Raw genomic sequence first — 16,823 nt, 5'->3', positions numbered from 1 at the left:
AAGTCTAGTTTTCTCTGGTGTGTGAGAGCCAGCCCCGCTCTCTCACCCAGTCCATGTGTTGGGCAGGGCACTTGCAGCTGGGAACACAGGAGACCCACCTGCACTTCCGTGGGCATTGTCTCATTGGCGACTGTCCTGCAAGATGGCCCTGGCCTGGCAGGCACCCAGCCGGTGTCCCTCCCCTGCCCTCCTCAGCCCCATCCGCTTCAGAGTTTCACTGCCTGAGCTGAGAGAACGGTGAACGATGAGTCGAAGGGACATAGTAGGGGAAAGCATAGCAGAGCAGAGAGGATTCCAGTAAGAAACAGGGAAAGTGGAGGGGAGCTGGGAAGGCCCATATGTGGGCAGATGTGTGCGGTGGATGGAGAGGACAGGAGGAGGACTGTGCTGTAGGGCAGCCTGTGGGTGGCTGGAGATCTAGAGAGAGGCCCAGAGAGATTGTGCCTCCTCCAGCCCTGGCTGTCCCTGCCAACAGCTGACAGCATCTGGGAGGAATGAGAGGAAGAAAACAGGACAGATGTTGCCTCCTCTATTTGTGCTGGAAAAGAATATCCCACAGGCCTTGCAGGTCCTCCCCTTTTCCCCACCCACAAGGCTTCCTGTGCCTCTTCTTTCGGGCATGCCTCTCCCTGCTCCCAGCCCACCCCCCAACCTCCTCCTCCTGGAGACCAGCGCCAGCCAAATGGGCCCAGGAGTCTAGGAGGGAAGAGATGTGGCCAGGACAGGCACTGGGGAATGGACATCACTTTCAGTAACACCCCTGTGTGCATGCTGGTCGCTGCTCCTAAGTCTGCTGGGCTGGAGACTCTAAAGAGAGAGCCTGGGGCTGTGGAGTGAGCCCTTCATGCTTGCTGTCCCCCAGGGGAGGAACCAGATAGGACCCTGTGGGGACTTCATCTGCTAAGCTCCTGAGCCAGGAGGGCTACGCCTGTAGCCTGTAGTCCCATTGAATCTTTCTGATAACCTCCCATTTGATCCTTCCAACTCCTCTGTAAGGCAGGCATGATTTAAAAGATCTCCATTTTACAGAGGAGGGCACTGAAGTTCAGAAAAGTTTGGAGACTTGCCTGAAGCCAGGAAGTTAGCTGGGACTTGAGCCCAGGGCATCCTGATTCTAAAGCCAGTGTTTGTGTTTTTGTTTTTCTCCCACTGCATCAACCCTCTTTGGGGGACACCATCCCATGACCTCCTCTCGCCATAGCTCCCAGCCCCTCTTCCTTCCCGATCCCAATTTGAGTGTGGCAAAGTCAAGGACTAGACTAAATGGTAACCACTAGCTGCACATGGCTATTTACATTTAAGTCAAAATTAAGTAAAATTAAAAATTCAGTTCTTCTGGTTGGTCATATTAGCCCCATTTCAAGGGCTTAGTAGCCACATGTGGCCAGTGGCTACTGTATTTGGTAGCACAGATACAGAACATTCCTATCATCAAAGGAAGTCCCAAGGGCAGCATTGGGAGGGAGGGAAAGACGGGTTGGGAGAGAGAGAATGGGGGAGGGCAGCCAAGGGCTGGAGCAGAGGCTGCCTTTGTGGGAACATGTATGGAGCTGAGAGTCTGGATGAGGGGGGCAGGGTCGGGGGAGGAGAAGAGGCAGCTTGACCTGACTCCCAGGCCTCTCCCTCCGATACTGATACTCTGGGCAATACTAGTGAGCAATTAATTGGCTGGGGTGGGGCCAGGACCAAAGCAGGAGGGAGGGGAATGGGATGTAGAAGGACCTGCCTCCCTTCTGGCTGAAGTCAGGACTCTGATCTGCCAGTCCTGCCTTTCATCCTTCTGGGGTGCTGAAGTCTGCCTGGCCCTCCTTTACCCCATTCAGCAAGGAGCTGGCCGCTTCCTGTCCCCTCATCCAGGTCGGGGAGCCAGCTAATGGGCTGCAGGACTGTCACATTCCCAATTAGCCTCATTAGTCTCTGGCTCTGACTCCCACTGGAGTCAGGGTCACCAGCTGTTGGGGAGAGGCTATGAGTGGCCTGTGAGTAACCTCAGACCCAGCTACGGCAGGGGTTCCCAGCCCAGGTCTCTCCCCCAGCTGAGGCCCAGCACCCTTCAGACTACTCCAGAAGCCCCCAGAAGGGAGAGGTCAGGCAGCTGGTATTTGGAGTGCAGACTCCTAGCTGGCAAGAGGGGAAAGTCTCATTCATGGATGAAATATGTAAGAGGCATGTGGCAGGCATGAACATGGGCAGTGACAACAGGGGGGCTCTGGGGAGTGGAGTGCAGACCCTTTGATCTGCAGGAGAAATGTGGAGACTGAGTGATGGATCCCAAGGAAAGGGGCAGATCCAGGGGCTGTGGGTGAGAAGCCAGGTGGCGGGGGGGGGGGGGGGGGGTTCTGAGCAGGCACCTTGCTGTGGATGGGAAAGTTGAAGTGTCTGTGTCTGTGCATGGAAGGAGGGTGGGGAGAGGGACAGGCCAGCACAGGGGGAGGTGGGAGAGTGAGGAAGCCCATGATGGGCTTGTGGTGAGAGCGGCTGCCTGAGTGGGCGGGCAGAGGGCCTGGTTCCAGGTTAAGCAATGCATAGCCATGGGTAGGCCAGTCAGGTGGCAGGAAGGTGGGAATCATTAAGGGCCCTGTGGCCAGGGGTTCCCCCAGCCGAAGCCTCCCCTGCCGCTGAGTAGGCAGATGCCCTGACTGATTACTTCAGCTCCTCCTGGCCACACCAAGTTGCCCCGAGCACCTGCCCCTCCACCTCCCCACCCCTCCCCACAGTGACTCTTGCCCGGAGAATGTCCAGCCCTGGCATAAAGGCCCTGGGTGTCCACGAGCTGCTGTCAGTCAGAAGGCTGCACAGTCCAAGATGGGCTCCTCGCAGGCACCCCAGATGGGGCGTGTGGGAGGGCGAGGAATGATGGCACTGCTGCTGGCTGCGCTCCTCCTGCCAGGTAGGAGGCTGGGGGCCCCCGGGAGCGGAGGCAAGCAGGGAGGGTTGGGGTAGAAGGATGCAGATCGCAGATCAGAGGAGACTGGCGGGATCTGGAGCTGCGGGTGCTGGCAGGTGGGAGGAATCGCCGTCCAGGGAGAAGCCAGGAGAGGACCCAGCAAGGGGAAAGGGCAGGAGCTCTGGAGTCTGAGGGCTACTCCTCACTGCCCTGTCACCCCAGGCAAGTTACTTGAGCTTCCCGAACCACAGTTTCTGGAACTTTAAGACCAGGTTAATGGTAACAGCTAGCTCTAATCAGATCTCAGAGTCTCAAATTAAATAATGTATGTGACAAGTGCTTTGGAAATTAGAGGGTTATGAAAATGTTTGTGGTTGTTGTCATTGCTTTTGTCAATGATTAGAGCAGTAGAAGACGAAGACTCGATATTTAACAGGAATAATCGTTACCATCTATAGAGTGTTTTTATGTGCCAGACATGATTCTAGCACTTTCCATGAGCACTTTCGATCTTTAGAAGAACCGTATGAGAGAGATTCATTATTCCCACTGTACGGGGAGGACACAGAGGCTTGGACAGGTCAAGAAACTGGCGAAAATCACAGCTTAGAAAGCAGTAAAGCCAGGATCCAGCCTGGGGCTGTGCTGTGGACCAGTGGGTATTTGCGGAAAACCTGCCCCCGGCCCCCGGGGGCAGAAAGCAGGCTGTGTGCCTTGGGGCAAGGAGAAGGAGAGCAGGAACTCTCCATGATGAGTGCTGCCAGGTGAGGGGGGCTGCAGGCAGAGCTGGGTTTGGTATGGAAGTGGCCACAGAGAACTTCTCTTGGAGGAGAGAATGGGAACCTCACAAACTGAGGAGAAACTGCTTGTTGGGGGACAGATTCGACTTCTCCTAATGTATAAACTGATGCTCAGAGACTTTTAGTAACTTGCTGGCATGAAGCTTAGCGCACACTTCTTGGGACCTGAAGGCGGTGAGGTGGGGAGCAGAGGAACAACGGGGGTATGTTGAGCCCGGGGTTAGAAGCGAAGTCTTGGTTAAGGAAAGAAGTGGTTCCACATCTGCCAGGGATGAAAAGGTGGGAGCGTGAAGGGCAGGTGGGTGGGCATGGCTGATGGCTGGGTGGAGAGTGAGGGAAGCTGATAATGGTGGTGAGCCTCGGAGGCGGGTTTCATCCTCGTGCCCCTGGGCTGGGCCAGGACAGCACGGCTGGCTCAGGGTGCGGTGTCCTGTCACACTGTACCAGCAGGTTCTGAGGCGACAGTGGTGCCCCCACATCCTGGCCTCCACCTAGCTTTCCTGGCAGGACCAGGACTGAGATGTGAACAGAACTCCCACCCTCTGCCCAAGCCTGGACTCTCCCCAGGAGGCTAGTGACAGAATCTCAGTCCTCAGACATCCTTGCCTTTACCTCAGTCCCTCTGCCACCGGCTTCCTCTTTTCTCAGTCTCTTTTGCTACTTTTCCTTTCCTTCCCGGCCAGCTATTGTTTTGTCTTGTCTCCTCCTTCCATTTGCTCCCTTAATCTCATCTGGGATGTCCCCCCCTTAGGATGTATGCCCCGTCTCGAGAAGTCTCAGTCTCCCCCACGCTCTGTTTCTTTGGGGTCCTTTCTTTTGGAGCCATAAGCCCCTGCTACTCCTCCTTGCCGTCTTCTTCTAACACCTCCTCCTTTGGAGTCTCATTTTCTCTGTCCCTGCCCCCTTCCAGAACATTGAAATGGCCCTTCTACTGCCACCTCATTTTCCTTTACAGACAACAGTCAGTTCTCACTTCCTCTTCCACCCCAGACTCCCCCTGGGCTCCTCTTGGGAGAAATCAGAAGCAGATGACTGAGATGAGCTTGGAAGCTGAGGGAGGAAGCCAAGCCACTCTGGCCCTTACTAACCACTCCTTCCTCCGCAGGGGCCTTGGCTAAGAGCATCGGGACCTTCTCAGACCCCTGCAAGGGTGCACGTATCACCTCCCCCGGCGACCCCTGTTTCACTGGGAAGAGTGGTTCCAGTAGCTTCAGTGGCCACAGTAGCTCCAGCAGTTCCAGCAGCTCCATTTCCAGTTCCAGTGGCTCCAGCAGTGGCTCTTCTGGTGGCCCCAGTGGTTCTGGTGGCTCCAGTGGTGGCGCCAGTGTCTCCAGTGTCACCCAGGGTGGTTCTTCAGGATCTGCGTTATTTAAGCCAGGAACAGGGCATTCCCAGATCAGCTACTCCTCCGGATCCAGCTTCTCCCAGTCAGGAAGCAGCAGCTCCCAGTCAGGAAGCAGCAGTTCCCAATATGGAAGCAGCAGTTCCCAACCAGGATCTGGCTCGGCTCTACCAGTCAGTGATGGTTCTTCCCACTTAGGATCTTCCCAGTCTGGAGGCGGCTCAAGCTCATCTGTTTCCCAAAGCTCTTGGATATCCAGCAGCAATGGCCAAAGGGTCAACTCTAACTTACGCCCCTGTAATTCAGATGTCTCTGACTCTCCCTGCAGTGGGGGGCCTATTGTCTCCCACTCTGGCTCCTACATCTCCAGCTCCCACTCTGTGTCAGGAGGTCAAAGGCCAGTGGTGGTGGTGGTGGAACAGCACGGCTCTGGTGGCCCTGGAGGGGTCCAGGGTGCCCCCTGCAACAGTGGTGGCCTTCCAGGAAAGCCCTGCCCCCCAATCACCTCTGTAGACAAGTCTTACAGCAGCTATGAAGTGGTGGGTGGCTCTTCTGACAGTTATCTGGTCCCAGGCATGACCTACAGTGGGGGCAAAATCTACCCTGTGGGCTACTTCACCAAAGATAACCCCGTCAAAGGCTCTCCAGGTGTCCCTTCCTTTGCAGCTGGGCCCCCCATCTCTGAGGGCAAATACTTCTCCAGCAATCCCATCATCCCCAGCCACAGCTCTTCTAGTTCCAATGTCTACCAGTCGGGATCTTCCTCAGCCATTGTGTTCCAGCCAGTGGGCTCTGGTGGGGTCCAGCCCTGTGCAGTTGGCTCTAAGGGGTCCTGCTCCCTCTCGAGTTCTGGAGCCCACAGCAGTTCTAGCATTTCCAGTAGTTCATCCTTCCATCCCTGTGGTGGTGTTTCACAGGGGCCCTGCTCCCCACCTGGCCCTGGCTCCTTCAGCAGCACCTCCAGCTCCCAAGGCAGTGGTAAAATCATCCTTCAGCCCTGTGGCAGCAAATCCAGCTCTTCTGGTCACCCTTGCATTTCTGTTTCCTCCTCTACATTGAGTGGGGGTCCTGATGGCTCTCCCCAACCTGATCCTTCCGCTGGTGCCAAGCCCTGTGGTCCCAGCAGCTCTGGAAAGCTCCCCTGCCGCTCCATCCGGGACATCTTGGCCCAAGTGAAGCCTCTGGGGCCCCAGCTAGCTGACCCTGAAGTTTTCCTACCCCAGGGAGAGTCACTTGACAGTCCATAAGTTAGCTTTTGCCTACATGCATGTGTGGGCATACACATGTATACACACACACACACACCGTCTCTCAGTTGGGAGAAGACCAGTGGCCCAGGCATGGGGTGAGCTCTGTTTGCCTCCTTCCCAAGAGAGTTGCTCTATTTCCTCCATTGCTCCAATATGGCAGACTCCCCTTATCGTCTCTTTTTTCTTCAACTCTCCAAATTGTAGACTCCAAATTCCTTTCCCCATTCTCTCCTACTGCTTAGATTCCCCTTATACTGCAGTGCCCTCTCTGCCAGATAACCATTCCCTAAAATTTCCTCTGTCATTTATTTGAGATGGTATAATACATTAGCTAATCCTACCCATTCAGATTCCTGACTGGGAAACCCCTGAAATGTTCCATAGTAACTCTGGTTCCTGGAGAAGTCATCCCCCTTTTTACCTGTTTGCCAAAGAAAGCAAAGCCTAAACTGTTGCTTGAAAGCAATAACCACTTTTCACTGACCTCTCTTTGCCATCTGGTCAACCAAAATGGCACACCATGGGGTTCTCACACTCCCAATTCCATTCCCACCCTCCACCACAGGGCTCACCACACCCTCTGTGAGTTCCCAACACTCCTTTTTGCCTCTCAAGGTCTCCGTCTCAATCCCCTGTCCTGGTTGCCACTTCCCTCAATGCTTAGACGCTTCCCTGTGTGAGGGAGACACCAGGATACCCTCAGACACTGGAGTAGGTTCCCTGCTCTCTCTGGACCCTGGACAGATGGTTCAATAAACTGTGTGAGCTAGATGCAGACTTTTGCCATCTTGGTGTCTTGGGTCTCATCTTAGGACCTACGTGATGCTCTTCTGTACCTCTGGAAATACCCATGTCCCCCCATTTTCACTCATAAGTTGGAACAGTATTTCTCTTATACTTTATAGCTCCTCCCACAAAGGAGGAAAACAATAAATATTTGTTAAACTGAAAGCAGAGGTTGGTCTCCAAGATTCTTCCTCACATTTCTCTACTTTCTCATTGCTCCAGGAAACCCATTCTCTCTCCACTCCCCATTCATCTAGGGTCTTCCCCTCTCCCTGTATGGGGCCCTAATTATTCCCCTCCCCACCCCATGCAGGCTCCTTCTTCTCTAATTTGCCTCATTTACTAGATGCCATCCTCTCTAGGAATCTGGGCATTGATTTCCTGGGTTTCTGGGACCCTTGGAACCTTGGGAAAGCTGGAATACAACAACCAGATCAGATTCCTGGTGACTGAGTGGGAAGGATCCCAGGTTGGTGTTGTTCTGGGAACTAGGGGTGGAGAGAGAAAAAGAGAGAGGTTGGGAGCACGACAGGGAGTGCCGCCAAGCATAGTGACTCAATTACATAAAAATGTACCTGCCCATAGCAGAACAGAGCCAAGTGTTCTCTCCACCTCCACACTCTAGCTGCCTCTGCTGCAGTTCTAATGAGATCTGTGGGAGGTGAGAGGGCAGAGCACTATAGTGGAGAAAGGGAGTTGTCTCCATGGGAGAAGAGAGAGAAAGCAGAGGGTGGGGAGGCCCAGACAGCTGTGTTCTGGGGAGGCTGAGGCCAAGGAAGTTCTCTTACCCGAGAAAGGGGAGAATGGGCTATGTTTGTCCCTTTAGGAAGGACCTCACCCAAATCACAGGCCACCTCTCAGAACCTCTGCTTACAAAGGAATTTATTCCTACCCTAGGATCTAATCCATTCCCTGCTGTTGAATGGTGTTAGCTGGTCCCAAATTTAGGGCTATTGTTGATCAGAAACGACCTGGCAGCTGAGCCAACCTGTAGGATTGACTGAAGACAGAGAAGGGCTGCAGAATAGTCCTGTCTTTATCATCATTGGTGAATCACACTTGGCCCAGCATCTGGCCCTGGACTGCTGCCAATGACACACATCAAGGCTCTTAGAGGTTCCATGAACCACAATTGTAGGAGGGATACAGACTCTGATGTGGGGATTCCTCTAGGTTCTGGTGTGGTCAAGGTCAAAAGCTTTTACAAATCTGGTGGATGTCACTCAAAAAGGACTTTGCCCTCCACTGGCCAGTTCCAAAGAGGAACTCCCTACTCACCCAGTAGCCAGCAATCAGGGGCTGAGGATGAGGATGGAAAAGGAAAATCTAACAGCTTATTTTAGACTTCATGTAATCAGGGATGCCTTGCCTGGGTATCTCCTGGAAGCAACAGAAAAAACAAAGGCATTTATACACTTTTTATTGTAAAAAATTCAAACATATTTACGAGTAAACAAAAGAATTAATGAATCCCTGTTCTCTCACAACTCAGCTTCAAAAATTATCAATTCATGGCCATTTGACTATAGCATTTAAACACCTTTCTCTACTGTGAGTTGGGAACATCTACTCCCTCTCAGTATTTCTTATATTCTGTATATCCATTTGGCCATCTGTAGTAGACTGAATGCTGTCCTCCTCTGCACCTCCAAAGATGTCCACATCATCCCTGGAACCTGTGAATATGTTAGGTTACATAGCAAAGGGAAATTACGGTTGCAGATGGAATTAATGCTGTTAGCTGACCTTAGAGAGATTATCCTGAATTATTTGGGTGGGTCAATGTGTAATCATAAGGGTCTTTAAATGTGGAAGAGGGAAAAAGAAGAAAAGGTCAGAGTGGTGTAACGTAAGAAGAAACTTGGTTTTTGGCTTTGAATATGGAGGAAGGGGACCATGAGCCAAGGAAGGCAGGCCTCTAGAAGCTGGAAAATGCAAGGAAATGGATTCTCCCCTAGAGCCTCTAGAAAGAAACACAACCCTGGTGACTCCTTGATTTTAATCCAGTGAGAACTATGACAGACTTCTGATCTTCAAAATTGTAAGATAATAAACTTGTATTGTTGTAAGTTACTAAGTTTGTGACTATTTGTGACAGCAGTGGAAGGAAATTAGTACACCGTCATCTCTTAAGGATGGGAACCAGGTCTATTTCCTTACAGACAGGTCTCATTTAGGAGCAGCCTCTCCAATGGGGGAGGTACTTCTGCACTCCAGAACCCCTATAGGTTGCGTCAAGGTAAAGGAGCTATAGGGATGCATGAGAAAGTGGTGCTGGAAGAGAATGATCTGGATCCCAAAGAGAAAATGAAGAGAAGTAAGTGTTTCTATTGTTGAGAAGGAAATGAAGAGATTGGGACCCCAAAGGTGAAGGCCCTCCTATGCTTGTTGTAGGGAGCCAGGGCAGGGCAGGACTGGCAATCAGTGATGAGCTATGACCCAGCACACCGGGTCAGGAATGGGTGGGGAACTTGAGGAAAGGAACCAGGGACGGAAACACCCAGCCTTCCTGGGACATTCAAGTGGCACCTGTTGCCACAGATTGAATTAGGAATGAGAGTGGAATGTACAGACTTACTATCTGCACAACCACTGGCTCATCTTGTTTCTGTTGCCCACCCCCACCCCCAAGAGGATAAAGGGCTGGCTGCCTTGGCGCAGAGAGAGATGTTAGAGCTGAGCAAGATGCAGGGCTGCACGGTGGGGAGCAGTGTTCCTCTGGGCCTGATTCTTCTGACCTGTCTTCATCTTCCAGGTATGGAGGTTGTGCCCAACCCTTGCACAGGTAGAGACTGGGGGCCCCAGGGGAACTGGAATTGAGGGAAGGGGTAGAGGTAGGAGGGTCCCTTGGGTCCCTGGGGAAAATGAAGGGACTGGAAGCAAAGAGAATCCAGGAATCAGGAAAGGTGGGCATTGGAACCAAATATCCAGTCCATTTGCTGTCTCCTCTTTCCTTTTCCTCAGGCTTTTTTGCCCAAAGTATTGCTGCAGTGGAGGAGGAAGTTCTCCAACACTTGGGAACCAACTTGCATCTGCTTGAACAACCTTCCTTGCCCAGCCACTCCAACTCTGAACTTCCTCAGCCCAAACCAGACCCTGGGCCAAATGATTTACCAAGGGTTCCTTTGAAGTACAATGCTTCTCCATTAGCTGGCTTCCAACCTGCAGGTGGTTCTGGGGTTCAGAGATGGCCCCCAACTGGGGGGCTACCCTCCATGGATTCCTGGTCCTCTGAAGATCCTTGGCAGATAATGGCTGCTGCCACTGAGGACCACGTGAGGGAAGCGCTGCCTGAAAAATGGTCTTACCTTTCTGGTGCTGTTGCCCTCCCTCTAGGCAACAGTCCTTTGCCCGCAGCACCCTCTACACGCTCCATAGGCCCCATACTCAAGGCTTCACACCTCTACCAGGATTCCAAGTCTAGACAGTGGCTTCATTCTAATGTGCTGGGAGCCCAGAGAGAAATCCTTGTTCAACATCCTCTTAACAGCATTCGACAGCCATTTCTGCCTGGGCACCCCTGGGGAACCTTGAATCCAGGTGTGTCCTGGGGAGATGGAGGTCCTGGAACTGGATGGGGAACAAGGCCCATGCCACAGCCTGTGGGAATCTGGGGTATCAATAATCAATACCCAAGTACTATATGGGGGGATATTAACCGGTCTCCCGGAGGCAGCTGGGGGAATATTAACCGGTATCCAGGTACCAGCTGGGGGGATATTAACCTATATCCAGGAGGCAGCTGGGGGAATATCCACCTACGCCCAGGTATTAATAATCAGTTTCCTCCCAGAGTTCTCCGTCCTACTGGCTCTTCTTGGAACACTCCAGCTGGCTTTCTCAACCCCCCAAACCCTGGGTTACAGTGGGGTTAGGAGAATGACAGAGGGGAAATTGGAAATTGAAAGAATGCTGTGTGAGCTAAATGAAGATTCAGTGAGTGTGTTTTCTAGCATTCTCTCTACTTTTCACTGCCTCTCCTGCTTCCCCCCATGCCAATCTCTAATAAAACACAAGCAGTTATTAAATTTTTTCCTTTGTAGTGTTTTTGTTTCTGGGTGCAAAGTGAAGTGAGTTATGTCCATCCCCATTCTCTAGCCACCCCTGTGGCTAGAGCCATCTCTGTAGGGTCTCTAGGAACTCTGTCCCCTATACTTTGAAAAAGATCAAAGCCCAGATGTGGTGGAACATCTGGGTGGAACATTGAGAGTGGTACTTTATGGTCTTACCCTAGCCAGGTGGGAAAGCTGGTTCCAGAACTGTCAGCAAGACCTATTGAGATGGCACCTGTGACAGAAGGAAAGGATGAGATCCAAAAAGGTGGTCCTTCCCACCAAGGCCAAATGGGAAATTAATACCCTTTGATTCACAGAGGAACAGAGTCAGAGAAAGTCATTGTTTCTGCTTATATCTTCGTCTCCAAAATGCAAGCTTCTTGAAAACAGGGGATGCACTGATCTCCTCCCTTACACGCATCATTTGGTACATTGTGCCCTAGAGAACCAAGACTTTGAACATTTGTCGAATGAATAGTAGACCTCGATGAATGAAGGAAGTACAGGGAGAAAGTAAAGGGAAAGAAAAACAATCCTACTGCAGCTGTGTTTTACACTTTATTCCCAAGTGATGGCACAGTCTCTTCTTTTGGTCACATAGTCGTCTCTCTGCCACCCTTTTGTTTCCCTGGAGTTCAGTATCCTGCACAAAGTTGGAGTGAAGTGGGGAGGGTCACTGTAGGAAGTGGGATGGAAGTTAGCAGGACCCAGCTGGGGGTGATGGGGTTTGCAGAAGGACACACTCCCGGTTGCCATGCCATGTCTTTCGCTGCGCCATGTGTGTACTTAACCAGAGTGATCCAGGTGTGTGCCCACAGATAGCATGGGAATCACCCCAAGTCCCAGGAATTGGCTAGGTTGTGGGAAGGAAACAAAGAATAAACACTAGAATTGGAGGGATGGGGAACTGCCTGCAGGTGAGGTGGGTGTTCTCAGAGAAACTTCTGTCCCAGTGTCTGCCATAATACTCCATCCTACGCCAAGAATTCCTTCTTAGGACAGTTTCCCATCCCGACCCAACCACACTCCTTTCTGTATTACCTCAACCTCACTCTCACAGTTCTTTCCCACCTTGGACTCTTGGTTTCTCCCTGTCCTGGTTCTGTTTTCAGCACCTCTCTCTCCCACAAGCCCAAGTTCATTCTCTCAGGCTTAGGGTCTCAGTTCTCTCTGTCCCTCTTTCTGGTTGACAATTTGCACTTCTAACTTCCAAGTTAGTACCTCCTCTTATGTTACCCATACTCCATAGAGAGTAAGCACCATGTATCTATTTTTTCACTGCTGTACCGGATAGCAGCAAGTCTGGACCAAGGCTGGATCAAGGAACCCTCTCTCTGACTCCCTGTTCTCTCTTCTACCTTATTCCTAAGCCACATGCCTGCACACCGAGTCTAATCTGTACTCCTCTCTGGGCTTCCCAGAGCCTCACTGACATTTCCTTACAAACCCTATGCAGCCCTTCTCAGCTCATAAAATGTTCTGAATACTCCATCATTTTATCCTCATTACTATCTGTGAGTTAGGTATTACAAGATGAAGAAACTGAGGCCCAGAGACCTTAAGCAATTTTCTTAAGGTTACACAGCTAACAAGTGACAGAGTCAGTGACAAACCGAATTATTCTCATTATCTGTGCGGGTGGTGCTTAGGTACAGTATGCAATTAACAAAAACCCACCTAACTGTTACTGAGTACCTACTATGTGTCAGACTCTGGAGAGGGTGCTCTCACACACACCCTTCCAGCGAATCCCCACAATTCATACTACTTACACAACTACTGTACAAAAACTTATGGATTTAATAAACCAAGTTTATGCAAACACTAAATACTGGTTCACATTTAGACATTTATACATTTAATGAAAATCACAAGTCTGATATGTAAGATGCTCTTAAGTATCTTAAACCCCCAACGAAGCAAACACATGCACAAGTTGTAATGATTATAAAACTGATCCCTTCATTTCCAGTAAAAATCAGAAAGCAGGTTCCATGGATTTAAACTTACTTCTTCATTCTTCTTCTCTTTCCTCTTCCATTGTTTGGTTCCCTTTCCAGGATGTCAATATGTTTTATTTTTAATTTTTTTTTAAAGATTTTATTTATGTGACAGACAGAGATCACAAGTAGACAGAGAGGCAGGCAGAGAAAGAGGAGGAAGCAGGCTCCCTGCCAAGCAGAGCGTCCGATGCGGGGCTCGATTCCAGGACCCTGAGACCATGACCCGAGCCGAAGGCAGAGGCTTTAACCTACGGAGCCACCCGGGCGCCCCATCAATGTTTTATTTTTATACCATCCTGATGTTTCAGTAATCTTAGGATCTGCATCTTGGCCTGCTGAGTGTGGGCAGGGAGTGAGGCTGGCTGCACAGTTTACAGTTCAAATCTGGGCTGCAGGTAACCTGCATGAGCTGCCACTCCTTCTGCTTCTGCGCTTTCCCTCCTGAGGAACTGTCTGATGTCCTGCAAACTGGCAACACCCGGTTTCCCATCTCCCCAGCTGTGTATGAAGCCTCCAAGTTTTCCATGTTCTCATCAGCACTTGGTATTACTTTATAGCCAGGGCTGTGATATGAAACTGAATCTCACCGGAGAATAAAACTTCTAAAGGGCATGAATTTTAGAATGTTGCAACCCATTTTGTCCCCTTAACAGCATACTTTAAAAAATCCCTCTTGCCCGGTACGCATAATACATTTCTCTCATTATGACATACTGCTAGATCTATTAGCATTATTAAATCTGATGCAATCCTTATATTTTATTGTAGTTAGTAGTGCAATCTAGAATCTTCTAGGAGATGAGAACCCCGCATTGACTTTATTAGCTCTCTCCTTCAGTGATGTTTTGGTTAATTTATTGTCTTGGTATCTCCTGTTGAAACCACCTTCTCTTTCATTGTTGTGTCTGACCTCGCCCCTTGTCAGATTTCCTCATTTCTGCTAACGCCCATATTTACAGTGGGGCTTCTTGGCTTTCTGAGCATTCTTTTCTACTTACATAGATGAAAGCACATCTCTCTCTCTTCATAAGCAGATGCGTAATTGATAGAAGAAACAAAATGAACAATTCCCTTTTTATTTTTTTTTATTTTTTTATTTTTTTTTAAGATTTTATTTATTTATTTGACAGAGAGAGATCACAAGTCGGCGGAGAGTCAGGCAGAGAGAGAGAGAAGCAGGCTCCCGCTGAGCAAAGAGCCCGATGCGGGGCTCGATCCCAGGACACTGAGATCATGACCTGAGCCGAAGGCAGCGGCTTAATCCACTGAGCCACCCAGGCACCCCTTCCCTTTTTATTAAAATCAATTTTTAAGAACTCCATTCTTTTCTATTACAAGCCATCTTTTGTGCACTTTATATTGGCTTTTATCTTTTGAGTATTGTAATGATCTCACAGCCTTCTACAGCCTCATTTACTTCAATGAACCCTAATTATCATTTTTCCCCTCACCCTCTTTCTTCTCATGTTCAACTCTCTTCAGGTGAACAATGGGAGCTCCTTTAAGTTGGTGCCTTTGTCCTTTTTATTTATTTATTTAATCTCTTTTAAAAACTCAAGTATAATTAACATAGTGTTATACTAGCTTTATATTAGTTTCAGGTGTAAAATATAGTGATTCAACAGTTTTATATATTACTCCTTGCTCATCATGACAAGTATATATATTTTTTTTTTGACAAATGTATTCTTAATCCCCTTCACCTGTTTCACCCATCCCCCCCCCCCCCTCTGGTAACCATTAGTTCGTTCTTGTATTTAAGAGTCTGTCTCTTGGTTTGTCCCTCTTTTTTCCCCCCTTTACTCATTTGTTTTGGTTCTTAAATTCCACATAGGAGTGAAATCATACAGTATTTGTATCTCTCTGACTTATTTCACTTAGCATTATACTTTCTAGATCCATCCATGTTATTACAAATGCAAGACTTCAGTGTTTCTTATGGCTAACATTCCACTGCATGTGTATGTTGGGGGGTGTTTACCACATCTTCCTCCATTCATCTACTGATGGAAACTTAGGTTACTTCCATATCTTGACTATCGTAAATAATGCTGTGGTAAATATAGGGGCACATGTATCTTTTCAAGTTAGAGGTTTCGTTTTCTTTGGGTTACTGCCTACATTTTCTCCTAGGAGATTTACAGTTCCATTTTCTGCTTATTTTTGTGCATAGTGTGAGAAAGTGGTCCAGTTTCATTCTTTTGCATGTTGCTGTCCAGTTTTCCCCACACCATTTATTGAAGAGTTCTATTCTTTCACTTTCCTTTGTCCTTTTTAGCACCCTCCTTGCTATTCTTGAAGCATCCTTGCTTTCTGGTAACAACAGAATATTCAAGTCCTCCCTCTTCCCTGAGACATGGAATCTGCTATCATCCAAGCCTTGCAGCCTAAGGGGTTCTAGTTTCTTTCAGGGAAGAACAGTATTTGAAACTGAAAACAAGGCGTTGAGTGTCCATTTGAGAGATGATTAAAAATGCTACCCCCTGGGACGCCTGGGTGGCACTGTCGGTTAAGCGTCTTCCGCTCAGGTTATGATGCCAGGATCCTGGGATCTGGCCCAAGTCAGGGTCCCTGCTCAGCAGGGAGCCTGCTTCTCCCTCGGCTCTTGGCCCCCTACCCAAACCATGTGTGCTCTCTCTCTCTCAAATAACTAAATATAAACTCTCAAATAACTAAAATCCTTTTTTAAAAATGTTACCTCCTCTGTCAGTTACTTTTTTTTTTTTTAAGATTTTATTTATTTATTTGACAGAGAGGGAAAGATCACAAGTCGGCGGAGACGGAGGCAGAGAGAGAAGGGGAGAAGGCTCCCTGTTCAGCAGAGAGCCCAATGTGGGGCTCTATCCCAGGACCCTGAGATCATGATCTGAGCGGAAGGTGGAGGCTTAACTCACTGAGCCACCTAGGCGTCCCTGTTGGCTACTTTTGAGATAGACAACTTACAATGAGTTTGCTAACTTAACATAGTATATTTATTGTTTGCTAGTTTTATTAAATATGTGTGCCAATAACCATGAAGATTTTTTTTTTTTAAAGATTTTATTTATTTATTTGACAGAGATCACAAGTAGGCAGAGAGGCAGGCAGAGAGAGAGAGAGAGAGAGAGAGAGGAGGAAGCAGGCTCCCCGCTGAGCAGAGAGCCCGATGCGGGACTCGATCCCAGGACCCTGAGATCATGACCTGAGCCGAAGGCAGCGGCTCAACCCACTGAGCCACCCAGGCGCCCCACCATGAAGATTTTTTTAAAAAAGATTTTATTTATTCATTTGACAGACAGACATCACAAGTAGGCAGAGAGGCAGGCAGAGACAGTGAGAGGAGGAAGCAGGATCCCTGCTGAGCAGAGAGCCCGATGCGGGGCTCGATCCCAGGACTCTGGGATCATGACCTGAGCCGAAGGCAGAGGCTTAACCCACTGAGCCACTCAGGTGCCCCAACCATGAAGATTTTTGACATCACCAAGAGATTAAAGGAGAGGAACATACTCTGGACCAGGCTATGTGGGAGAATGAAGTGAAGGCAGGCATGGAAGTTAATGTAAGTGTGGGAAAGGTTAGAGGATGTGAATTAGGCAACATTCAGGTAAACTGAGGTTGGGACTGGGAGCCAGTTTACTGCAGAGTCATCGGATGGGATAGAATGAAGTGCTCACTGGGATTTCCACCTGGTGGGGCTTGTTTGAGCTCTACTCCTTTGGGG

General features: G+C 49.5%; 2 protein-coding genes across 2 annotated transcripts; both read left to right on the top strand.

Annotated features, from left to right (window-relative positions):
• Nucleotides 1–2,663: 2,663 nt before the first annotated feature.
• On the top strand, nucleotides 2,664–7,116 carry CDSN (corneodesmosin). Its single transcript, XM_059398978.1, has 2 exons — nucleotides 2,664–2,890; nucleotides 4,793–7,116. The coding sequence occupies exons 1-2, from the start codon at nucleotides 2,806–2,808 to the stop codon at nucleotides 6,274–6,276; spliced, it is 1,569 nt and encodes a 522-aa protein (XP_059254961.1). The 5' UTR covers nucleotides 2,664–2,805; the 3' UTR covers nucleotides 6,277–7,116.
• Nucleotides 7,117–9,750: 2,634 nt separating this feature from the next.
• C5H6orf15 (chromosome 5 C6orf15 homolog) lies at nucleotides 9,751–10,940 on the top strand. Its single transcript, XM_059398977.1, has 2 exons — nucleotides 9,751–9,820; nucleotides 10,030–10,940. The coding sequence occupies exons 1-2, from the start codon at nucleotides 9,751–9,753 to the stop codon at nucleotides 10,938–10,940; spliced, it is 981 nt and encodes a 326-aa protein (XP_059254960.1).
• The last annotated feature ends 5,883 nt before the right edge of the window (nucleotides 10,941–16,823 follow it).

The sequence above is a fragment of the Mustela nigripes genome, chromosome 5, assembly GCF_022355385.1.
Source record: "Mustela nigripes isolate SB6536 chromosome 5, MUSNIG.SB6536, whole genome shotgun sequence".
Taxonomy (NCBI): domain Eukaryota; kingdom Metazoa; phylum Chordata; class Mammalia; order Carnivora; family Mustelidae; genus Mustela; species Mustela nigripes.
Note: the sequence above shows the minus strand (reverse complement) of the source record. Positions and strands in the feature narration are given on the sequence as shown.